Source organism: Erythrolamprus reginae, chromosome 2, assembly GCF_031021105.1.
Source record: "Erythrolamprus reginae isolate rEryReg1 chromosome 2, rEryReg1.hap1, whole genome shotgun sequence".
Taxonomy (NCBI): Eukaryota; Metazoa; Chordata; class Lepidosauria; order Squamata; family Dipsadidae; genus Erythrolamprus; species Erythrolamprus reginae.
In genome coordinates this window covers 9,081,237-9,107,141 of record NC_091951.1, presented here as the reverse complement: position 1 = coordinate 9,107,141, position 25,905 = coordinate 9,081,237, and the positions used below count along the sequence as shown (strand labels likewise).

General features: G+C 40.5%; 1 protein-coding gene across 1 annotated transcript; it reads left to right on the top strand.

Moving 5' to 3' along the window:
* Nucleotides 1-1,380: 1,380 nt before the first annotated feature.
* LOC139159107 (vomeronasal type-2 receptor 26-like) lies at nucleotides 1,381-25,846 on the top strand. The gene is made up of 6 exons (XM_070736468.1): nucleotides 1,381-1,692; nucleotides 12,048-12,287; nucleotides 16,996-17,811; nucleotides 19,491-19,701; nucleotides 21,778-21,903; nucleotides 24,936-25,846. The coding sequence occupies exons 1-6, from the start codon at nucleotides 1,381-1,383 to the stop codon at nucleotides 25,844-25,846; spliced, it is 2,616 nt and encodes an 871-aa protein (XP_070592569.1).
* Nucleotides 25,847-25,905: the final 59 nt, after the last annotated feature.

Genomic DNA, 25,905 nt, shown 5'->3' with positions numbered 1-25,905 from the left:
TTCCTATCTGAAAGACATCTAAGATTTTTATTACCTTTGTTTTCCTAGCCACTAATGGGCATTTTAACAATATTTAAAATTTAATTTTAAAAAATGATGACAGGTACATAATAGGTACAATAGATAGAAAGACAGACTTCTCAAGGATCTTAAATCCTCTTTACAATATTTTTTTTTTAAAAAAGAGAAACATGGCAGTGTTTCATGTGGATGGTCAGATCCCTGCTGATGCTGGACTTTCCCTTATGTGACACCCAACTGCAAGGTGACATCAGTGATGATGAGGCCTTAGATGTTGCCACTTGTCCCTCTAGTGCAGAGCTACTCTGCCTCGTATGGTGCACCCTAGATAATGCATGAGTGCAAACTATATGAACTTGTATTCATCAACAGTCGAATAACCACTTTGTACTAATGCTATAGTCTCCTGATTAATTGTACTTTTACCATATGCTTTCTAAAAATCTCTTTCTACTTCAAAAGAGAAAGATTCCTTTAAGGGTATGGAGAAGAGAGGAAGTGGTTCTTCATTCCATTCCTTTTCCAGAATCATTGGCCATCACCAAGCAAAACTTTCCTTTTGCTTCCTTAATGGAGATATTTTTAAGGTCTTCCTCCAAATACATTAATTTATAAAATCATTTTTGCCTTTCCAATCTCTCACCATCACCTCTCACCCAAACGATGCAGTTTATGTACCTGTAAGAATATTTATTTTCTTTCTTTATGTTATTGATGTTCCTCATAGAAGCAGAAAAATGTCCAGAAAGTCAGCATTCAAACATAAACCAAGATCATTGCATCCCAAAAATTGTAACCTATTTATCCTATAAAAGCTCTTTGGGAACTGTGCTAGCAACCATTTTCCTCTTCTTGTCATTAATTACAGGCTTTGTTTTGGGAATCTTCATTAAATTATTAGAAACTCCAACTGTCAAAACAGTCCTCGGAGAGGGGCGGCATATAAATCCAATTAAATAAACAATTAAATAAACAACCAGTACCTTTCCTTCATCCTCCTGATCTCACTCCTGCTTTCTTTCTTGACCCCCTTTCTCCTCATTGGTAAGCCAACCAAACCAACATTTCTCCTGCAGCAAATAGTTTTCAACATCATCTTCTCAACTGCCATCTCTTCTGTCCTAGCAAAGACTATCACAGTAGTACTGGCCTTTTTGGCCACAAAACCAGGGAATAAATTTCAGAAATGGCTGGGAAAGAGCTTGGCCTACTCCATCATTCTTTGTTGTTCCAGTGTCCAAGATTTCATTTGCATCAGCTGGTTGGCCACTTCTACCCCATTCCCTGACTCCGACCTGCATTCTCAACCTGGAAAGATCATTCTGCAAGGCTCTCCTATTATGTTTTATGTTGCTCTACATGGGCTTCTTGGCTGCTGTCTGCTTCATGGTGGCTTTCCTAGCCAGGGACCTCCCATGTGCTTTCAATGAAGCCAAGCTGATCACCTTCAGCATGCTGGTCTTCTGCAGTGTTTGGGTATCCTTCATGCCTACCTACCTGAGTACCAAAGGGAAGTACAAGGTGGCCGTGCAGATCTTCTCCATCTTGGCTTCCAATGCTGGCGTGCTAGGCTACATCTTCATCCCCGAGTGCTATATTATTATTCTCAAGCCAAATCTGATAAACAAGAGAACATTTGATGCACTTCAGATCACAGAGAAGGAGAAGAAGGTAGTGCTGTTTACTTTTTGCATTTGCATTTTTTGAATTCAAGGAGAAGGGGCATTTATAACTGGCTGTTACAGACAATTTTATTAGCAGTTTGTTTTCAAACACAGACCAATCAGATTAGGCTGGGGCAGGATTAGATTGGGAAGTATAAAAGGCAGGAAAAAGCCATTTTAATTTGCACTTCAGATCACAGAGAAGGACAAGAAGGTAGTGCTGTTTACTTTTTGCATTTGCATTTTTTGAATTCAAGGAGAAGGGGCATTTATAACTGGCTGTTACAGACAATTTTATTAGCAGTTTGTTTTCAAACACAGACCAATCAGATTAGGCTGGGGCAGGATTAGACTGGGAAGTATAAAAGGCAGGAAAAAGCCATTTTAATTTGCACTTCAGATCACAGAGAAGGAGAAGAAGGTAGTGCTGTTTACTTTTTGCATTTGCATTTTTTGAATTCAAGGAGAAGGGGCATTTATAACTATAAACCAAAATCAGCAAAGTTTGGTAGCAATAGGGATTGTTGATTTTCCTGCTAAGTACTTGTATTTCAATACATTGTTAAGATGACTGGCTTGGTGCAGTGTAACATTTGTTTGGCTGTTGTCTTCCGTAGTACCTTGTGGAACTTGGGGTACTGCCCTCTTTGCATAAGGACATCTAGGTTAGATGGCGAGATCTCTAGATTGCAGTCCTTAGTTTGTAGCTTGCAGTCAGAAGTGGAAAGATTGTCCCAGCCACATGCTGTAATGCAGCCATGTGTCCAGCCTCCACTTCCACAGTGCCCCCCGAGGAGGAGGGCTGTGTGGACAACTGTCGGTTCAGGAAGATTGCGTGCAGTTGAGCAAAAACATAGCAATTTTGGTCTCTCTGTATCGAATTCCTATAGTGTTCTTGCGGATTTCAATAGTAAGGATGTTGGAGATATTAGCAAGGTCCCTCAGGCAGAGAATGAGGGGATGTTCAAAGGGGAAGTTGTCGTAAATGTCACCAAACCATCAAGTACAGTTAGTAGAAATAAAAAGAGGACACATTTTCTTGTGGGTGATTCGACCGTTAGAGGTGTTGATTTGGGACAGAGCAAGGATGTGGTTAAGGTGCTGAGGTGTCTCCCAGGGGCCACTGCCAGCAGGGACAGGAGGCGGATTACAAACATTGTTAAGACTGTGAGTAAAGGTAATAACGTTGATGTGGTGGTGCATCTTGGCACAAATGATTTGTCCCAGAGAAATGTTAATGTAGTAAAAAGAGATTTTCAATGTCTAAGTGTGGAGCTGGGTAAAATAACTGATTCAGTGACTTTCTCAGAGGTGTTACCGGTTTGTGGCCAAGAGGATAAAACAACGTGTATCAGAGAGTTTAATGTGTGGTTAAGGCAGTGGTGTAAAGCTGAAGGTTTTGGCTATGTAAGTCATGAGGTCAGTAGGTGGTCTAATAGGGAGTTGTTTAAGAGGGATGGTTTGCATCCATCATACAGAGGTACCCAGGTGCTCGGTGAGGAATTCAGAACTTTTTTGGACAGGCATTTAAACTAGGTAAAGGGGACAGAGATGTAACTGATGTGAGTGATTTCTGTCCCCGACCAATGAGGATAAAGCAGTTTTTGGAAGCTTATGAAAAGGGAGCTGCAAATAATATAGATGTAGTTGTTGATGATAAGGGGCAAACTAATAACGAAAATAATGTTCTTCGGGTAATGTGCACAAATGCTCGAAGCTTGAGCAACAAGCTCTGTGAATTAATGGCCATAATATCTAGAGATAATTTGGACCTGGTTGCCATAACTGAGACATGGTTTAAGGATTCTAATGAATGGGAAATATCCATACCAGGATATACACTGTATAGGAAGGATAGAATAGAGAGAAGGGGAGGTGGAGTAGCCATTTATATTAAAGAAAGTCTAAAAACAACACTAATTCAAAATACGTGTCAAGATCTAGAGACTCTCTGGATTTGCATGCAAAATAAAGAAGGTTCTGTCATTAGAATTGGGGTGATCTATAGGCCTCCAGGGCAATCCGAGGAATATGACAACAAGATGGTGGATGAAATTACCCAAATGGCAGTAAAGGGAGATATTGTGGTTATGGGTGATTTCAACATGCCTGATGTTGACTGGAATATCCCCAGTGCTCTTACATGCAAAAGTAAGAATATAGTAGAGGCCTTTACAGGAGCAGCTCTGGCACAGCTGGTTAAGACACCAACTAGAGGGGAGTATATTCTAGATTTAGTTTTTACGAATGGGAATTGGGTTTCAGATGTCAAGGTGGGAGAAAATTTAGGTTGCAGTGACCATCTATGTTTGTGGTTTGATGTAAAAACTCATTGTGAGCAATCCTATAATGCAACCAAAGTATTGGATTTCAGAAAAACAAATTTTAATGCAATGGGAGAATATTTAGATAATGAATTAAAGGGGAGGGATAAAATGGCAGGAGCGAGCATCCAGTGGACTGTATTAAAAAAGGCCATCTTAAAAGCCACTGGACTGTATGTAAGACAAATAACTAAAGGTAAAAGGAAGAAGAAACCGCTATGGTTTAGCAATGATGTAAGGGCTATAGTCAATGAAAAAAAGGCTGCCTATAGGAGGTATAAAGAGTCTGGAAGTATAGCTGATAGGGAGGTATATAAAATGAGACAGAAGGAGGCGAAACAGATAATATATGCTGCTAAAGCCTCAAAAGAGGAAGAAATTGCCAAATCTGTAAAGAAGGGGGATAAAACCTTCTTCAGATATATTAATGATAAGAAGAAGAAAAACTGCGGCATCACGAAGCTTAGTACCGGGAATAATACATGCATTAATGGGAATAAGGAGATCGCTGACCATTTCAATAGCTACTTCTGTTCAGTTTTCTCAAAAGACACCTTACAAAATAATACTATAGAGGGATATAGCATTGCTTCCAGCTGTACGGATTCAGCTCCAGTGATCTTAGAAGCCGATGTGTTAGAAGAACTTGAACGATTAAAGATAAATAAGGCAATGGGTCCAGATGGCATCCACCCCAGAGTTCTTAAAGAACTCAGATCTGTCATTGCTACCCCCCTGACTGATTTGTTTAACCAATCCTTGTTAACAGGAGAAGTTCCTGAGGATTGGAGAATGGCCAGTGTTGTGCCTATTCACAAGAAGGGCAGTAGAGAAGAAGCTGGTAACTACAGGCCAGTTAGCTTGACATCAGTTGTAGTTAAAATGATGGAGACTCTACTCAAAAAGAGGATAAATCAGCACCTAAAAAACAATAACTTATTAGACCCAAATCAGCATGGCTTTACTGAAGGCAAATCATGTCAGACTAATCTCATTGATTTCTTTGACTATGTCACAAAGGTGTTGGATGAAGGTGGTGCCGTGGATATTGCCTACCTGGACTTCAGCAAAGCCTTTGATACGGTTCCACATAAAGAGCTGATAGATAAATTAGTGAAGATTGGACTTAATCCCTGGATAGTTCAATGGATTTGCAGCTGGCTGAAGCATAGACATCAGAGAGTTATTGTTAATGGCGAGTATTCTGAGCAGAGTCAGGTTACAAGCGGTGTGCCACAAGGATCTGTTCTGGGTCCTATTCTTTTTAATATATTTGTGAGTGACATAGGGGAAGGTTTGGTAGGGAAGGTTTGCCTATTTGCCGATGACTCTAAAGTGTGCAATAGGGTTGATATTCCTGGAGGCGTCTGTAATATGGTAAATGATTTAGCTTTACTAGATAAATGGTCTAAGCAATGGAAACTGCAGTTTAATGTTTCCAAATGTAAAATAATGCACTTGGGGAAAAGGAATCCTCAATCTGAGTATTGTATTGGCAGTTCAGTGTTGGCAAATACTTCAAAAGAAAAGGATTTAGGGGTAGTGATTTCTGACAGTCTCAAAATGGGTGAACAGTGCAGTCAGGCGGTAGGGAAAGCAAGTAGGATGCTTGGCTGCATAGCTAGAGGTATAACAAGCAGGAAGAGGGAGATTATGATCCCACTATATAGAATGCTAGTGAGACCACATTTGGAATACTTTGTTCAGTTCTGGAGACCTCACCTACAAAAAGATATTGACAAAATTGAACGGGTCCAAAGACGGGCTACAAGAATGGTGGAAGGTCTTAAGCATAAAACGTATCAGGAAAGACTTAATGAACTCAATCTGTATAGTCTGGAGGACAGAAGGAAAAGGGGGGACATGATCGAAACATTTAAATATATTAAAGGGTTAAATAAGGTCCAGGAGGGAAGTGTTTTTAATAGGAAAGTGAACACAAGAACAAGGGGACACAATCTGAAGTTAGTTGGGGGAAAGATCAAAAGCAACATGAGAAAATATTATTTTACTGAAAGAGTAGTAGATCCTTGGAACAAACTTCCAGCAGATGTGGTAGATAAATCCACAGTAACTGAATTTAAACATGCCTGGGATAAACATATATCCATCCTAAGATAAAATACAGAAAATAGTATAAGGGCAGACTAGATGGACCATGAGGTCTTTTTCTGCCGTCAGACTTCTATGTTTCTATGTTTCTATGTTTCTATGTTAAAATAAAATAGTAACTACTATTATAAATTACTTCTTAACAATATCATTGATGTCCAAGTGAATTTTCACCAAAAATAAATAAATAATGGATTTGTCCATGTATATATTTCAGCTGAGTGCTTACAATTATATACATCTCCGTGCATACATTTCTTTAATTTAAGGGTCAGTTATCTTTTAAATTGTTACTATAGGCCAGTAGTGGCAAACATTTTTTTCCCCTTGGGTGCTGAAAGAGCATGCATGTGCACTATCGCTAATGCACGAGTGCCCACAACATAATTCAATGCCTGGGGAGGGTTAAAATAGCTTCCCCCGCCTCCTGGAGGCCCACTGGAGGCCGGAAATGGCCTGTTTCCCAACTTCTGGTGGGCCCAGTAGGCTTATGTTTCCCCCTCCTCAGATGCCAAAGGTTTCCCTGGAGCCAGGAGAAGGTAAAAATGCCCCCCATCTCCCAGAGGCTCTCTGGAAGCCAAAAATACCCTCCCAGAGCCTCTGTGCAAGCCAAAAATCAGCTGGCCGGCACACACATTTATGTTGGAAGTAACCTAGGGCAATGGCTCAGGTGCCAGCAGATATGGCTCTGGGGGCCACCTTTGGCTCCCGTGCCATAGGTTCACCATCACTGCTATAGGCACTATAGTTAATAAAAGCCTGATTAATTGAAGAAATATACAATTAAGATTTCTTCTAGCTTCAGAAAAAGCAGTGATTTTTTTTAAAACCAAGTACAGGCTATTTATTGTTGTTTTTTTATAGAATGAGACAAATTGTCCTTGGACTAACTGAGGACCTTGTTTCGTCTATCAAATTTTTTCTAGATTTGTAGGAGTGTAATAATAATAATAATAATAATAATAATAATAATAATAATAATAATAATTTATTAGATTTGTATGCCGCCCCTCTCCGAAGACTCAGGGCAGCTCACAACACAATACATAATGTACAAATCCAGTATTAAAAAACAGATTAAACCCATTATATTCCATTCAGCAGTAGATGGCAGCTTCAACAGAGGTTTCAGCACTGTTTCAAGCATGATAAATTAAAATCCAAATTTAATTCAGTTTACAGAGACAAAATTAAATACTCAAATAAATTCAGTTGCATAGTTCTAGCATTTTATAATGCCTTTCCATAACAATGCCTACCAGGTTAAAATCCAATTTTCTTTGATTAAAAGGTCTTTTCTCAGTTTCTTTCATTCAGGTTTAGGATTTTTCTCTCTATAGTTGTTCGCTGCTTTGAAAAGGATAATTTTAAGAGTCTCATTTTCTTGATTTTCTTCTTTTTTTTCCTTTAAGTTTAGGAACTAAATGCAAAAAAACAAAAGAATCTTCTTACCCAGCTCCAATCATTGTTCAGAAACTCCACTCCAGCGCCAGTCTTGGCTGTCTCAGCTTCATGGCAGCCTTGCTTAGGCTGCCTCTTCTCATTGTGGCTGAGAGGGAAAGAAAGACCTTGGGTCAGGCAGGAGAGTTGCGACTCTCTGCAACCACACGGGGCACCCCTCTTTGCCTTGCCCTCCCCTACATGGAGGTTTTGGCTCCTTTCAGAGCCCACCATTGGGGGAATGTGGCATGGGAGCACAGAGACTCGCTCCTCATGTCTGATCTTGCCATGATGCCAACTAGATGTGTTCGGTAGTATGCTGACTTTTATATACCGCAATGTGAAGTGGTAAGTCCAGGGGTGGGCAGCAGGCAGGACAGGGTGAAATGCAGTTCCACTGGTGGAAATGAAGATGCATGTGCAGCTCTAGCTGATCGGCGGCTGGATTATTGGTCTTGGCTCGGCTCTCCATTTTTCCCTGCTGCTGCTGCTGCATCTGCGCCCCTTGCTTTTTTCCTCTTTCCTCCTTCATGGCCTTGGACTAGCTTCCCTCTCTCCTGCCTGGCTCCCCTCCAGCCTCACGTGGCCACCACCCACCTGAGGTGCAAGCGGAAGTCATGGGTGGAAGTGATGCTGGCAGCATTTATGCTTCTGGCAGCACCCATTTGCTTAGCTACCCAGCCTGGAGCAGGGGGAAGACCCAGGAAGGAGAGCATGGGAAATGAGAAGCAAATTGCCACCCCAGCGAGCAACACTGATAAGGTTATAATTTGAGCACTTAACAGTTAACTTGAACGATGATGATCATTCAAGCCACTCCCGCCTGGTCACATGGCCAGCAAGCCACTTCTGCCCAGTCACATGACCATTAAGCCACACCCATAAAATAAGCCACACCCACAGTGTGGCAGTAAAAAAATTGGCTGCCCATTACTGGGTAATGCATTGGAGAGGGGTGGCATACAAATCTAATTAATAATAATAAATAATAATAATATTGCTATTCAAAACAACAGCTACTGACTTTCTCAGCTGCTCAACCTTCTCTGCTAACTAGATGTAGCTTAAATCCCCTAAACATTATAATCTGTAGAGATTATAGAAGAGAAAGCTCTGAGACTCACTAGGGGGCAGAAAAGGTCATAGGAAAATCTCAAATAATTAAAAACGACAATCAGATTCAGGTTTCATCTTATCGGAGAAAAGAGCACATCATCCCCCAGTTTCACAAGCTGGGAAAAAAGTTCACACAACTCAGTGAATTCACTGATAAAGGACAGGCATTTTTCTTATTCAGTTTTCAAGATTCTTTGGAACTTATTGGTTTTTTGGTAGTTAAAACCAGTTAAAACAACTACGGGTAGTCCTTCCCTTCTCTGTGTGACTTATTTAACAAGACTACAAGAATGGTGGAAGGTCTTAAGCATAAAACATATCAGGAAAGACTTAATGAACCCAATCTATATAGTCTGGAGGACAGAAGGAAAAGGGGGGACATGATCGAAACGTTTAAATATGTTAAACGGTTAAATAAGGTTCAGGAGGGAAGTGTTTTAATAGGAAAGTGAAAACAAGAACAAGGGGACACAATCTGAAGTTAGTTGGGGGAAATATCAAAAGCAACATGAGAAAATATTATTTTACTGAAAGAGTAGTAGATCCTTGGAACAAACTTCCAGCAGACATGGTTGGTAAATCCACAGTAACTGAATTTAAACATGCCTGGGATAAACATATATCCATTGTAAGATAAAATACAGGAAATAGTATAAGGGCAGACTAGATGGACCATGAGGTCTTTTTCTGCCGTCAATCTTCTGTTTCTATGTTTCTAACTGCAATGATTCACTTAACAACTGTGGCAAAAGAGGTCATAAAATGAGTCAAATCTCACTTAACAAATGTCTCATCTAGCAACATAAAGTTTGTGGTTGTAAGTCGAGGACTACCTACACTCTTGAATCTTTCTTTTCAATTCTACAGCCGTATAGAAGAATATGTACAGGACATGAATTTGCATAGCCGTGAGACTGTTCATATTCGTGACCATGCCAAAAGTTTGGGCACAAATTCTCCACTGTCCCATTTTATAAGTTTGAAGTCGCATCTGCAAGTTCTCCCTTTGGGCACCTTTTCCTACTGAACAATTCAAAGAGGAGATTTTTCTGTTTGTTACAATTATCCTAATCATTGAGTTTTATTTGTTGTCTTTCTATCAAGACTCAAGAGATCTTTCTAGTTGAGTAACAAGCAACATCAAAAACATGTTTTGATGTGAAAACCAGGCACCAGAGTAATCCTGCATTGCATCTCCTCATTAGAAAGGTTGGTAGACAAATGGTTATGGAAGGAAAAAAGAGCATGGGGGTATTTTAAGGCAGACAGGAGCTGTGTTTATTTCCCTCTCCTTCAGATGTCTGGCCTCTGAATTAGGAAAGGTAAACTTCTTTGAGAGGTTTGCAATGCACTACAGTGAATCAAGCCAAGAAGTCATGTTGCTATTGCTTCTCCTCGTGCTTCTTTTGTGGCCTCAAGGAGCTTCTCAGCTGCCAAAAGCCAAATGCCTCTTGACTCTGGAGCAGGAAGAAGTTTATTCGAAGAATTATTACAAACCAGGAGATTATCTCATTAGTGGCATAATCTCTGCAACCCAAGCTAGGTTTCTACCATTTAGCTTCAACAAAGCTCCTTCCATTCAATTATCTTTGTAAGTCAGTTCCAGCCCTCTGAAATTAAACAGCTATTGTCTTTTTGAACTGCTACTTACACTCTCTTTCTGTCCTATTATATCTTGCGGACACATTTTACACACTGCAATAGAAGAGGCTCCTCAACACCTATCAAGTAAGATCAAAGCAGAGATCTTTGCTATCATTTCAACATGCATTTCCTCTCTTTTTTAATTTCTTTTTTTTAATTATAAAAGTTTTTATTTACAACTATACAATAAATACATAAAAGACAATAATAACAGTTGACAATTGAAACCTAATACATTACATTGTAAATTTGAACGATATGTCTGAATATAAAAATACAACAATCAGTAAACATATAGACTTACAAAGAAAGGATAGAGAGAAAATAGAGGGGGGGGAAACAAAGGAGAAGAGAGAAAACAGAGAGGAAGAAAAGGGTGGGCGAGTGTACAGTGGAGCTGTGTTAAGAATATGAACCAGTTTTAAATTTAGTAGCTCATTACCTTACATCAAAATTGGTAGTATGGGTAGGTAAAAGCAAGCATTGAATAAATCACGGTATAGAGATTTTGAAAATAAAAGTTATATTTCATATTTATATATCTAATATCTCTTACAACTATTGGAAAAAAGAGGAAAGGTTTTATATCAGATTTGTATCTAATCAAATATATACAGTTCATTTCCTTATTTAAGCAAATTGTTCTCTTTTTTTTAACCAACTGTAGAAGGGATCCCAACAATTGTTAAATGAAGACTCGGTTTCATTTCTAACTGCCATAGTTAACTTAGTCATCTCTGCACTATATTTAATTTTAAGACTATAGAAGTCTTAGTAGTACAAAAAAGAGAACTAATTGTAATTCAGATCAATACAGAAAAATAATTCTTAATATACTACTATAATATAACGTCTATTTCAACATTTCCATTTAACATTGTAATTAAAATAATTAAAATCACTTAATAAATCTATAAGCTTATTCATAATATTTGTTAATATACTATTATAATATAATATCTACTTCAACATTCGTATTATAACATTGTGGTTAAATATATAAAATGCTTTTAAAAAGGCAGCATAATAACGGAATATAGAATTAAAGCCTTGGAGGCAGGTCTTTTTCAGGCTGGAAAACCTATACCATTTTAGATAATCGGTTGTCCAATCTCTTCTTAAAAACTTCCAGTGTTGGGGTATCCATAACTTCTGGAGGAAAGACAGTCCACTGATTAATTGTTCTCACTAACAGGAAATGTATCCTTAGTTCTAAATTGCTCCTCTCCATTGATTAATTTCTATCTACTGTTGTCTTGTCTTCAGCTGCTTTGGAGAATAGGTTGCTCTTTTTGTGGCCACCTCTTGGATATTGGAACATTGCTATCATGTCACTAATGAAGCAACTGAAAATGCTTTTTGGATGGGACGCAAAACATTTTCCAAGAAAATTATTTTTAAAAAATCCAATTGCCTTTTGAAAAACACCTTTGGGACATCCATGACGTAGATGATTGAGAATCTCCATAGATATTGAAATGAAAGAGTCATAGTTAAGAATGTACTTATTCACTGGTTTTATTTCTTAATTTAATTAGTTTTCCATATTAATATTTTTGGAATGTTTTTATTCTCACATAAGAACTCTTAATACCAGGTCTCACAGGATATTGAATGCTGTTTCAGTAAAATGTCCTTTTGTTTCATTTTCTAATACATTTATACATGCAGGGGACAATATACAAAATACTGGAAAATGCTCTCCTTCCTTTTTGGTGTCCACCAGTTCAACCATGATTCTAGGAGTTTCTTACTTAACATCACCCTGGGTTATAGTATCTATGAACACTATTTCAGTGAGCAAATTACTTTGGATGCTCTTCTGGACCTGCTTTCAGATGGAGAGGCCAATGTTCCCAACTACAGATGTGGGAAGCAGAAAAACACACTCGCCGTTTTTGAAGGGGCCAATGCTGACATCTCCATCCTCATTTCAAACATGTTGGGCACATATAAAGTCCCACAGGTACTTATTAGAAACATAGAAACATAGAAGATTGACAGCAGAAAAATACCTCATTCAACCCTTTGACATATTTAAATGTTTCAATCATGTTCCCCTCTTTGCCTTCTGTCCTCTAGACTAGACAGACTGAGTTCATTAAGTCTTTCCTGATACGTTTTATGCTTAAGACCTTCCACCATTCTTGTAGCCCGTCTTTGGACCCATTCAATTTTGTCAATATCTTTTTGTAAGTGAGGTCTCCAGAACTGAACACAGTATTCCAAATGTGGTCTCACCAGCACTCTATATAGCGGGATCACAATCTCCCTCTTCCTCTTCCTGCAGCCAAGCATTCCCTCTGCAGCCAAGCATTCTACTTGCTTTCCCTACCGCCTGACTGCACTGTTCACCCATTTTGAGACTGTCAGAAATCACTACCCCTAAATCCTTCTCTTCTGAAGTTTTTGCTAACACAAAAATGCCAATACAATACTCAGAAATACTTCAGTACTTCAGAAATTATGAATGCTCCAACAGTGGAAGTTTTTAAGAAAAGATTAGACAACAATATTTGTCTAAAGTAGTGTAAGGTTTCCTGCCTGAGCAAGGGGTTGGACAGGAAGACCTCCAAGGTCCCTTCCAAGTCTATGGTTCTGTTAAAGGGAGAAAACAGAATAGACTTCTGCATCTGTCTATGGAGATTCTCAGTCTTCCAGGCCGTGGCTGTTCCAAACATGCTTTTTCAAAGGGCAACTGGACCTTGTCTTTCTTTAAAGACATCTCACTTTGCATCAAAGAATCTTCTTCAGAACTGATATTAGTACTCTTCTGACACCTTGGAAAATCAAATTGTGCACTTAGGCAGTAAGTGGAAAGAAAAGCAACAGTTGAGCAAAGAGGTAAAGTCAACCCAACAAGGATCTCTATTTCCTAATTGTTCAGTGGGAACAGAATTGCTATTGGGGGGTCTGGATGGGTCACTTAATGAATTTGTCTTTCTCGGTTTCATTTCTAACTGCCATAGTTAACTTAGTCATCTCTGCACAGTATTTAATTTTCTTTATTATTGCATCTTCTGGGGGTATATCTTCATTTTTCCACCACTGCGCGAAGGTTAATTCCCTCTCTTCACTTCCTTTAAGGAGAGCTACATTGGGGCCATGGGGTATGGAATGGTCCCTCCTTACTCCTCTCTGGCCCATGGAAGAAAGGAAGAAAGCCATCCTCAAACAGATCTTGACTCCTGAGAATGACATGGGTTCAAGTTCTCAGAAATACTATTTTCTTCTTGAACTGGTGATTGGAAAACTTTCACAATTCCTTTTCTACACTCAGACTCACTATTGAGATGACAATCCCAAAAATGCTTTTATTTTATTTTTATTTTTTATATTTTTTTTGAGTTTACATTTTTATCTTTCTTTTTTAAAAAATATTTTGTATTGATTTTTCTTTAAGACAAACAAAACAAACAACATTTAACATTTATAGGAGCTACCATTGCTCCACTAAGTATAGAAGTCTTACTAGTACAATAAAGAAAACTAATTCAGATCAATACAGAAAAATAATTCTTAATATGCTACCATAATATAACGTCTATTTCAACATTTCCATTTTAACATTGTAATTAAAATTATTAAAATCAATTAATAAATCTATAAGCTTATTCATAATATTTCTTAATATACTATTATAATATAATATCTACTTCAACATTTGTATTATAACATCGTGGTTAAATATATAAAATGCTTTTTAAAAGGCAGCAGAATATAGAATTAAAGCCTTGGAGGCAGGTCTTTTTCAGGCCGGGAACCCTATACCATATTAGATAATCGGTTGTCCAATCTCTTCTTAAAAACTTCCAGCGTTGGAGCATCCATAACTTCTGGAGGAAAGACAGTCCACTGATTAATTGTTCTCACTAACAGGAAATGTATCCTTAGTTCTAAATTGCTCCTCTCCATTGATTAATTTCTATCCACTGTTGTCTTGTCTTCAGCTGCTTTGGAGAATAGGTTGCTCTTTTTGTGGCCAGCTCTTGGATATTGGAACACTGCTATCATGTCACTAATGAAGCAACTGAAAATGCTTCTTGGATGGGACGCACAAAGTTTTCCAAGAAAATTATTTTTAAAAAATCCAATTGCCTTTTGAAAAACACCTTTGGGACATCCATGACGTAGATGATTGAGAATCTCCATAGATATTGAAATGAAAGAGTCACAGTTAAGAATGTACTTATTCACTGGTTTTATTTCTTAATTTAATTAGTTTTCCATATTAATATTTTTGGAATGTTTTTATTCTCACATAAGAACTCTTAATACCAGGTGTAACAGAATATTGAATGCTGTTTCAGTAAAATGTCCTTTTGTTTCATTTTCTAATACATCTATACACGCAGGGGACAATATACAAAATACTGGAAAATGCTCTCCTTCCTTTTTGGTGTCCACCAGTTCAACCATGATTCTAGGAGTCCTTTACTTAACATCACCCTGGGTTATAGTATCTATGAACACTATTTCAGTGAGCAAATTACTTTGGATGCTCTTCTGGACCTGCTTTCAGATGCAGAGGCCAATGTTCCCAACTACAGATGTGGGAAGCAGAAAAACACACTCGTTGTTTTTGAAGGGGCCAATGCTGACATCTCCATCCTCATTTCAAACATGTTGGGCACCTACAAAGTCCCACAGGTACTTATTTACTGGGAGGATAATATTTTGCCATAGAAATTTAAATTCAAGAGCAGAGTTTTATCATGAGCATTGTGGATGAGGTATTAGGGTTTCCAAAGGCAAGTTAAGAAACATTGGATGAAAACTAAGCAAGGAAAGAAGGAACCTAGAACTAAGGACAAATTTTCTTGCAGAACAATTAACCAGTGGAGCAATTTGCCTCCAGAAATTGTGAATGCTCCAACAGTGGAAGTTTTTAAGAAAAGATTGGACAACAATATGTATTTGTCTGAAGTGGTGTACGGTTTCCTGCCTGAGCAAGGGGTTGGACAGGAAGATCTTCAAGGTCCCTGCCAACAGTCCGCGGAGAGGAGCGGCATACAAATCTAAATAATAAATAAACTCTATTGTTCTGTTAAAGGGAATAAAGAGAATAGACCTCTACATCTGTCTATGGAGATTCTCAGTCTTCCAGTCTTTTAAAAGGGCAATTGGACCTTGCCTTTCTTTAAAGACAATTCACTTTGCATCAAAGAAGCTTCTTCAGGACTGATATACTTGGTATACTAATAACAAAAGAGCTAAGTGCAACAACATAGCCAAGAAGGCTTCAAGAGTTGTAAACCTAATCCTACGTAGCTTCTGCTCTGGCAATCTCACACTACTTACCAGAGCTTACAAAACTTTCGCCAGACCCATCCTCGAATACAGCTCATCTGTTTGGAACCCATATCGCATCTCAGACATTAACACCCTGAAGAGCCCTTCACTCCTCCACTCGAAATAGAATACCCTACGAGACTAGACTTTCAATCCTGGGCCTAGAAAGCTTAGAACTAGGACGCCTTAAACAAGATCTAAGTATTGCCCACAAGATCATATGCTGCAACGTCCTGCCTGTCGGCGACTACTTTAGCTTCAACCACAACAACACAAGAGCACACAACAGATTCAAACTTAATATTAACAGCTCCAAACCTGACTGTAAAAAATATGACTTCAGTAACTGAGTTGTCAAAGCGTGGAACTCATTACCGGACTCCATAGTGTCATCCCCAAACCCCCAACACTTTACCCTTAGATTATCTACTTTTGACCTAACCAGATTCCAAAGAGGTCAGTAAGGGGCGAGTACAAGTGCACTAGAGTGCCTTCCGTCCCCCGTCCTATTGCTCTCCTATATCTCCTATACCTTTCTTCTATTCCTATATCTCTTCTTCTATTCTTTCATTGATATGTTCTCTCCGAGTCTACGGAGAGGGGCAGCATACAAATCCAATTAATAATAATAATAATAATAATAATAATAATAATAATAATAATACTATATCTTCTTTTCTATTCTTTCTTAGATGTATTTTACTATGAGTATCTCCTCTATAACCTTCATCATGTATTTTACTATGTGTATATATGACGGTCTTGGTATATTCGGGTTTCTTCCCGTGTAGGAAGAAACCTGAATAATCGTCAGCTATCAATAAAATTAACTGCCTTGGAAATGGCCCTGGGTTGGGCCGAGAGGACAAATAAGGAGCTGTGATGTTCCTTCAATACACCAGGGTGATTCGACACAAAAATATGTGACCCTTCCCTGGTGCAGAGCTGAAGGGATTGGATACTGTAGCCTAGAGGATAATTCTCTGCCTTACAAGGCAAAGGTTGCAGGTTCAAGTCCCATTGGGTATGGCTAGCTGATGAGGCCAAAATAAGGCCGAAATAGATCTATCCTAGTCTCCCTTAATTTTCAAATTCAGCAAAAAAAGGTGACATATATATATATATATATATATATACCCACTAAAACCCTCATTGTGTATCGGATAAAATAAGTAAATAAAAATAAATAAATATGAGGATTGTTCTAACATCTTGAAACATCAAATTGTGCACTTAGGCAGTAAGTGGGATAAAAAGCAATACTTGAGCAAAGAAATAAAGTCACAGCAAAAAGGATCTCTATTTCAGAATTGTTCAGTGGGAAGAGAATTGCTATTCGGGGGCTGGATGGGTCACTTAATGAATTTGTCTTTCTTTTTCAGATCAGCTACAGTTTTGTTTCCCCAATTCTGAGGGATAAAACTCAGTTTCCTTTCTTCTATCCGATGCTCCCCACTGAAGGAGTCCAGTACCCAGGGATGGTCAAGCTGCTCTTGCATTTCAAGTGGACTTTGGTTGGCCTGATGGCTCCAGACACTGAGCAGGGGGACAGGTTCATGAGGACAATGACTTCCATGCTGATCAAGAATAGCATTTGTCCAGTTTTGTCTCAAGTGTTTTCCATAAAAATCAGGAACTTGGTATTGAATTTGGAACCATTTGCCAAGTGGAGTCAAGTGAACGTCTTTCTTTACGGTACAGAGATTAGTTCATTCCAGATAGGAATATTCATTTTGCACTTCATGCTTAAACATCTTAAAGAACCTATTGCGGGAAAAGTCTGGATCATGGCAGCCTGCTGGGATCTCACTTGGGATTTCATGGAAAGTAGTATCTCTACTTTCCAAAACATGTCTGGATTTTTTTCTTTTCTTGTGCAGACAAATAAAAGAGTGGCCTTGGACTCTTTTAAGCAATTTCACTCCTCCATGAAAAACTTTATAGAGAAATCCTTTACATGTTCCTCCATCAAGGATGCCTTGTCTGTGAAAGTCTGGAGACAGTGCAGAGAAAGAGAAGAATTGGACCTACCACCCCAGCGAGAGATGCAACAAATCCTGTCTCTTGACAGCTCTTTCACTTACAACATAATCTGGGTTGTTGGGCTGGCCTTATATACGGCCTATTTCTCCAGATCCAAGCGGACAGTGAGAAGCAGTGGTGAGAACATGGCAGGTCCAAGGCTGAAAGCTTGGCAGGTATTTTGGTGCATGTCAGTCTCAAAGCATATTGAGCAGGGATTGGTTCTTCCCAGTTTTATCAGATCGCCCAACCCATTAGCGAGATATTGGTGATGTGACAATGGATCTGGATCAGTTAGTGACCGTCCATGGGCCCTGCTATCGTTTTTCAGAATTTTTGGTGAATTTTTAATTGTTTTGAAGATTTTTCCTGTTCTGCTGCTTGTAAAAGGGCCCGCCCGCCCGACCCCTGTTATACACTGACCTTTATTCCTCCACCTGAAGTACAGCTGATCAGATCCTCAGCTGTGTTTCAGGCCGATTCAAGTTACCAAGCATGAGCGGAAGCCAAATTGCACAAGGGAACATTACAATTTGAACAGTTGGCATCCATTTTTATTATTATTATTATTATTATTATTATTATTATTATTATTATTATTATTATTATTATGTCAGTACAACACAGCAAACAAGATCACTATACTAGATTTTGTATTTCATCACCAGTTGGGGACTTCCCAAGCACCTAGGACTGCGTGATGTAGTGGAGAATTGTTTGCCGATCCCAGTAAAGCAGCCTTTTGCAAATGACAAATGGAGATTTTGTCAATTCCGATGGTTTTCAAATGTCCGCTGAGATCCTTTGGCACTGCGCCCAGCGTGCCAAGTACCACTGGGACCACTTTCACTGGCTTATGCCAGAGTCGTTGCAGCTCGATTTTTAGATCTTCGTATTTCACTAATTTCTCTAGCTGCTTCTCCTCAATTCTGCTGTCTCCTGGGATTGCGATGTTGATGATCCATACTTTCTTTTTCTCCACGATCACAATGTCTGGTGTGTTATGCTTCAGAATTCAGTCAGTCTGAAGTCGGAAGTCCCACAGTAGTTTTGCTTGCTCATTTTCGACCACTTTTTTGGGCTTATGATCCCACCAGTTCTTTGCCACTGGTAAATGGTAGTTCCAGCACAAGTTCCAGTGGATCATCTGTGCCACAGCATCATGTCTATGCTTGTAGTCAGTCTGTGCGATATTTTTGCAGCAGCTGAGCATATGATTGATTGTTTCATCTGTTTCTTTACAGAAATTAATATTAAAATTATTATTATTATTATTAATTACTATTATTATTATCATATGGCGTTGTTACAGTAGACTGGAGACCACAACACTATTGCAGTGTAGGAGTTTGGCTTGCCAAGGTATCAGCCCTGTTATAGGAAACGATTGTGCATTTCCGATATGTTCGTGGAAGGGTGACCTGGCTTCATACCAGAGAGAATGAGGAACATCTCTTTCTGCAGCATCACCCAAAGCCACCTGCCTTCCTGCAGCTGCATCTCAAATGAGTGACACAATTGAGAAGAATCTGAATTATCAGGGATTAAACTGTCTGCATAGAGCACGAGCCTGCCTTCCTCACCAAAGTGATACCTATGTACCTACCATGTTTCTCCCAAAATAAGACCTGGTCTTATTACTTTCTGGATCCCCAAATAAGCACTAGGGCTTATTTTCAGGGAAACACAGAGTGATCAGCCCAGTTGGACCCCCTGGAAGAGCTTGGGGAGCTGCAGCCTGCCAGTCCCTTCATGCATTCCGGAGCTGTGCAGAGCAGAAAGCACCTCTGGGAAAACCTTACCATATGACTTCTGGTGTCCTTGCAAAATATTCCCAATTTCTCTTCCTTTCCAGTTTCATGCTTTCCTTCAAAGCCCCCAGTTTTATAATCATTCCATTGATGGGGTTTATTTTGATGAGAATGGAGACCCGGCTGTTGACTTGGACATTGTGAACTGGATGGTTTACACCAACTACTCCGTCACCAGGATGCAATCCGGGCGTCTAGAAAAACAGGGAATCCAGGGTTCCAACCTCGTGATCCGCCAGAACGAGATTGCTCAGATGGAAAAGATAAACAAGGTGAAGAAACCTCTTTTTTCATGCTTTCTGTCATTATATAAATAGCAATAGATATTTTATTTATTATTTTATTTTATTTATTTATTAGATTTGTATGCCACCCCTCTCGGCAGACTTGGGGCGGCTCACAGCAAGAATAAAACATTATCCAATAAACAAATCTAATATTTAAAAAATATCTTTAAAACCCATTATTTAAATAAACATACAATACAAGCATACCATACATAACACTATATAAGCCTGGGGGAGATGTCTAAATTCCCCCTTGCCTGACGGCAGAGGTGGGTTTTAAGAATCCTAATCTCTGGGGGGAGCTGGTTCCAGAGGGCTGGGGCCGCCACAGAGAAGGCTCTTCCCCCGGGTCCCATCAGACAACATTGTTTAATCGACGGGACCCGGAGAAGGCCAACACTGTGGGACCTAACCGGTCACTGGGATTCGTGCGGCGGAAGGCGGTCTCGGAGATATTCTGGTCCGATGCCATAAAGGGCTTTATAGGTCATAACCAACACTTTGAATTGTGACCGGAAACTGATCGGCAAACAATGCAGACTGCGGAGTGATGGTGAAAGATGGGCATACCTAGGTAAGCCCATGACTGCTCTCGCAGCTGCATTCTGCACGATCTGAAGTTTCCAAACACTCTTCAAAGGTAGCCCCTTGTAGAGAGCATTGCAGTAGTCAAGCCTCGAGGTGATGAGGACATGAGTGACTGTGAAAAGTGACTCCCGGTCCAGATAGGGCCGCAACTGTTGCACCAGGTGAACCTGGGCAAATGCCCTCCTTGCCACAGCTGAAAGATGTTTCTCTAATGTGAGCTGTGGATCGAGGAGGACGCCCAAGTTGTGGACTCTCTCTGAGGGGGTAAATAGTTTCCCCCCCCCCTCAGGGTGATGGACGGACAGATGTAATTGTCCTTGGGAGGCAAAATCCACAGCCACTCTGTCTTATCAGGGTTGAGCTTGAGTCTGTTAACACCCATCCAGACCCCAAAAGCCTCCAGGCACTGGCACATCCCTTCCACTGCTTCATTGACTGGACATGGGGTGGAGATGTAAAGCTGGGTGTCATCAGTGTACTGATGATACCTCACCCCATGCCCTTGGATGATCTCACCCAGCGGTTTCATGTAGATATTAAATAGCAGGGGGGAGAGGACCGACCCCTCAGGCACCCCACAAAGGAGAATTCTAGAGGTCGGCCTCTGACCCCCCCACTAACACCAACTGCGACCGACCGGAGAGGTAGGAGGAGAACCACTGAAGAACAGTGCCTCCCACTCCCAATCCCTCCAGCCGGCACAGACGAATACCATGGTCGATGGTATTGAAAGTCGCTGAGAGGTCGAGAAGCACCAGAACAGAGGATAAACCCCTGTCCCGAGCCCGCCAGAGATCATCCATCAACGCAACCAAAGCAGTTTCCGTGCTGTAGCCGGGCCTGAATCCTGACTGCTGAGGGCCAAGATAATCAGCTTCTTCCAAGGACGGCTGGAGCTGGAGCGCCACCACCTTCTCAACAACCTTCCTCATAAAGGGAAGGTTGGAGACTGGATGATGGTTGTTGAGAATGGCTGGGTCCAGGGAAGGCTTCTTGAGGAGAGGGTGCAAAAGTGCCTCCTTATAGGGAGCCAAAAAGAACCCCCTCCCCAAAGAAGTGTTGACAATCTCCTGGACCCAGCTCCGTGTCACCTCCCTGCTGGCCGCAACCAGCCAGGAGGGAGACGGATCCAGCAAACAGGTGGCGGAACTCACAGCTCCAATGGCCTTGTCCACTTCATCATATTGCTATAAATGCTATTGCTATTCTCCTAATAAGGTGATAGTGGCTTAAAAGACTGCCAGTTTCTACTTCAGAAATTTATACTTTTTCTTGACTTTTCCTTGAGGAAGTCATTATTTAAACTAATTCTAAAACGTATATGTGTTCTCAACTTTAGATGGAGGATATATTGGCGAGTAGCCTGCAGGTTATTCTTTAGATGAGGTTGTCAATCCTTCCCTACTTTTCTTAAAATAAATTCATGTTCTGGATTCTCTTCCTCTTCCTCCTCAGCCTCTGCCTCCTTCAAGGTGTGTGGAAAGTTGCCATCCTGGATTCAAGAAGGTCGCTCAGGAAGGGAGGCCCATCTGCTGCTATGATTGTATTCCTTGTGCAGAAGGAACCATCTCCACTCAGGAAGGTGGGTGACATTGGGACCTCAGATAGGCAGATGTCCTTTAATATAATTTTATAGGTATCATAGCAGGATGTAAGCTGTTCCAAGTAAAGCTGCCATTTGCAATTGACTGAGTGTAATTTTGTCAATGTTGATAATATTTAGTCAGTGTTAGTGGGGGGTCAGAGGTCGACTTCTAGGTTGTGGGGTGCCTCAGAGGTCAGTCCTCTCCCCCCTGCTATTCAATATCTACATAAAAATTCTGGATGAGATCATCCAGGGGCATGGGGTGAGGTATCATCAGTATGCCGATGATACCCAGCTGTACATCTCCATCCCATGTCCAGTCAATGAAGCAGTGGAAGTGATGTGCCGGTGCCTGGAGGCTGTTAGGGTCTGGATGGGTGTCAACAGACTCAAACTAAACCCTGATAAGACAGAGTGGCTGTGGGTTTTGCCTCCCAGGGACAATTCTATCTGTCCGTCCATAACCCTGAGGGGGGGATTATTGACCCCCTCAGAGAGGGTCCGCAACTTGGGTGTCCTCCTCGATCCACAGCTTACATTAGAGAATCATCTTTCAGCTGTGGCGAGAGGGCGTTTGCCCAGGTTTGCCTGGTGCACAAGTTGCGGCCCTATCTGGACCGGGAGTCACTGCTCACAGTCACTCATGCCCTCATCACCTCGAGGTTTGACTACTGTAACGCTCTCTACATGGGGCTACCTCTGAAGAATGTTCGGAAACTTCAGATCGTGCAGAATGCAGCTGCGAGAGCAATCATGGGCTTCCCCAGGTATGCTCATGTTACACCAACACTTCGCAGTCTGCAATCTGTATAGTCTGGAGGACAGAAGGAAAAGGGGGGACATGATCGAAATATTTAAATATGTCAAAGGGTTAAATAAGGTTCAGGAGGGAAGTGTTTTTCATAGGAAAGTGAAAACAAGAACAAGGGGACACAATCTGAAGTTAGTTGGGAGAAAGATCAAAAGCAACATGAGAAAATATTATTTTACTGAAAGATTAGTAGATCCTTGGAACAAACTTCCAGCAGACGTGGTTGGTAAATCCATAGTAACTGAATTTAAACATGCCTGGGATAAACATATATCCATCCTAAGATAAAATACAAAAAATAGTATAAGGGCAGACTAGATGGATCATGAGGTCTCTTTCTGCTGTCAGTCTTCTATGTTTCTATGTTTCTATTGGTTGCCGATCAATTTCCGGTCACAATTCAAAATGTTAGTTATAACCTATAAAGCCCTTCATGGCATCGGACCAGAATATCTCCAGGATCGCCTTTGTCAGCTTCTTTGCAGAGCCACCATTTGCATCATTAAGGCTTTGTTTTGTGCAGCCAGAATTAGCCCCTCTGGCTCTTCAAATGCCCTGCTCATAACCATTGCCAGGTCTTGCTATTCTCTCCCTCCCTCCCTCCCTCCCTCCCTCCCTCTCTCTCTCTCTCTCTCTGTGTGCGCGTGTGTGTGTACGGGCCATGTCTCTTTTCTGCTCCTCATTTGGTCTTTCCTGTAAGCCAGTTTGGTCTTTCAAATGACTTAGTAAGCATGCTTCTTCTTCATCATTCTTCAGATAATCTTCCAAATGCCCTTTTTTCTTCTTCAATGCCCACTTAGTCTCCTTTGTAAATAGAGTACATCAATATTGCTGTGTGGATGAAGGGCATGATTCAGTGTTATTATTTTTTGGTCTTCTAATTGTTGGGGAAAATATCTGGTCTGGTTCCAAGTCGGGAGAAAGGTGCTGGAAATAAAATGGAGGCGAACTGGAAAGAAGGACTCCATTTATTTATTTATTTATTTATTTATTTTATTTTATTTATTCATTTGTCCAATACACAAATACATAGGAAGAAAAATAGACATGTAGTAATATATATAAGGGTAAAAGTGAACTTAGAGGAGAGGATATATGAAAGAAAGAAAATATATATGATGTGAGAGAAAGGAAAGACAATTGGACAGGGGACGAAAGGCACACCAGTGTACTAATGTACGCCCCTTACTGGCCTCTTAGGAACCTGGAGAGGTCAATCGTGGAGAGTCTAAGGGAGAAATGTTGGGGGTTAGGGGTTGACACAATTGAGTCCGGTAATGAGTTCCACGCTTCGATAACTCGATTGTTGAAATCATACTTTTTACAGTCAAGTTTGGAGCGGTTCGTATTAAGTTTGAATCTGTTGCGTGCTCTTGTGTTGTTGCAGTTGAAGCTGAAGTAGTCATTGACAGGCAGGACGTTGCAGCATATGATCTTGTGGGCAATACTCAAATCGTGTTTTAGGCGCTGTAGTTCTAGACTTTCTAGGCCCAGGATTGTTAGTCAATTTTCGTAGGATATTCTGTTTCGAGTGGAGGAGTGAAGGGCTCTTCTGGTGAAATATCTTTGGACATTTTCGAGGGTGTTGATGTCTGAGATGTGGTATGGGTTCTAAACAGATGAGCAGTAGTCTAGGATGGGTCTGGCAAAAGTTTTGTAGGCTCTTGTGAGCAGTGTGAGATTTCCTGCGCAGAAGCTAAGTAGGATCAGGTTAACAACTCTAAAAGCTTTTTTGGCCATATTGTTGCAGTGGGCTTTAGCACTTAGGTCATTCGATATTAGTATTCCAAGGTGTTTTACTGAGTGTGGGTTGGCAGTGAGAGATTGTTTATTCAGTTCGTATGTGCGGTTTGGATTCTTTTTGCCAATGTGGAGGGTAGATCATTTATTGGTTGTTATTTGAAGTTGCCAGGTGTTAGACCAGTCTGAGACAAATGTTCATCATTTATTGATGAACAGAACGAACAACAGCATGTAGTTCTGGGACAGCTACAAATTTGGTTTGATGTGTAAATGGATTTTTTAAGGTACTGAGATGCTGCAGTGGGTTGTGCAATTTAGTGAGCCTTGTGCCTTTTACTGTTCTAATGGTGATGGGTTAATCCTATTGTGTCCTAAAAGTCTTGTCCTGTCCATCAGCTGGAGCTACAGTGTTTTCTTTGTGAATAGATTGGCCCAGTCTTTCTTAATGGGCAAAAAATACTCTTACTTTTTCCAGATTCGGAAAAATGCACCCCTTGTCCTGAAGACCAGCATCCAAATATCAGTCAAGATGACTGTATTCCTAAGATTGAAACCTTCCTAAAGTATGGAGACTATTTAGCGGTCATTATAATTTCTGTTGCCGTGTTCCTGTCTTTAACCACAGCCTTTGTCTTGGGAATCTTCATTAAATTCCTAGACACTCCAATCATCAAAGCCAACAACAGAGATCTTTCCTACATCCTCCTGGTCTCTCTCCTGCTTTCCTTCTTCACTTCCTTCCTCTTCATCGGCCAGCCAAGGAGAGCCACCTGCCTTCTCCGACAGATAACCTTCAGCATCATCTTCTCAGTTGCCATTTCTTCTGTCCTAGCCAAAACAATCATGGTGGTGCTGGTTTTCTTGGCCACAAAACCAGGGAATAAAGTTCAAAAATGGCTTGGGAAGGGCTTGGCCAACTCTATTGTCCTTTCTTGCTCTGGTCTTCAAATCGTCATTTGCAGCAGCTGGCTTATCACATCTCCCCCATTTCCTGACTCTGACCTACACTCTCAGCCTGGAGAGATCATCCTGCAATGCAATGAAGGATCTGTCGTCATGTTTTACTGTGCTCTCGGCTACATGGGCTTCCTGGCTGCCATTTGTTTCACGGTGGCTTTTATGGCAAGGAATCTCCCTGGGACCTTCAACGAAGCCAAGCTGATCACTTTCAGCATGCTGGTCTTTTGCAGTGTCTGGGTGTCCTTTGTGCCCACTTATCTGAGTACTAAAGGGACGTACATGGTAGCTGTGCAGGTCGCCTCCATTTTGGCCTCCGGTGCTGGCCTGCTGGGCTGCATCTTTTTCCCAAAATGCTACATTATTATTTTGAGGCCAGACCTCAATACTAAAGAACAACTAATCATGAAAGCTAAAATTGAAAAGTGATTCTAATGAATGCTTCTTATATCACAAACAGCAGAACTCTTTCTCTTCTGCTGCTTCTT

Coding starts and splice junctions, on each gene's coding strand:
- LOC139159107 (XM_070736468.1), top strand. CDS start 1,381: ATGGGCTTCTTGGCTGCTGTCTGCTTCATGGTGGCTTTCCTAGCCAGG. Junction 12,288..16,995: donor GCACATATAAAGTCCCACAG/GTACTTATTAGA, acceptor TTTCTTTTTCAG/ATCAGCTACAGTTTTGTTTC. Junction 21,904..24,935: donor AACCATCTCCACTCAGGAAG/GTGGGTGACATT, acceptor TACTTTTTCCAG/ATTCGGAAAAATGCACCCCT.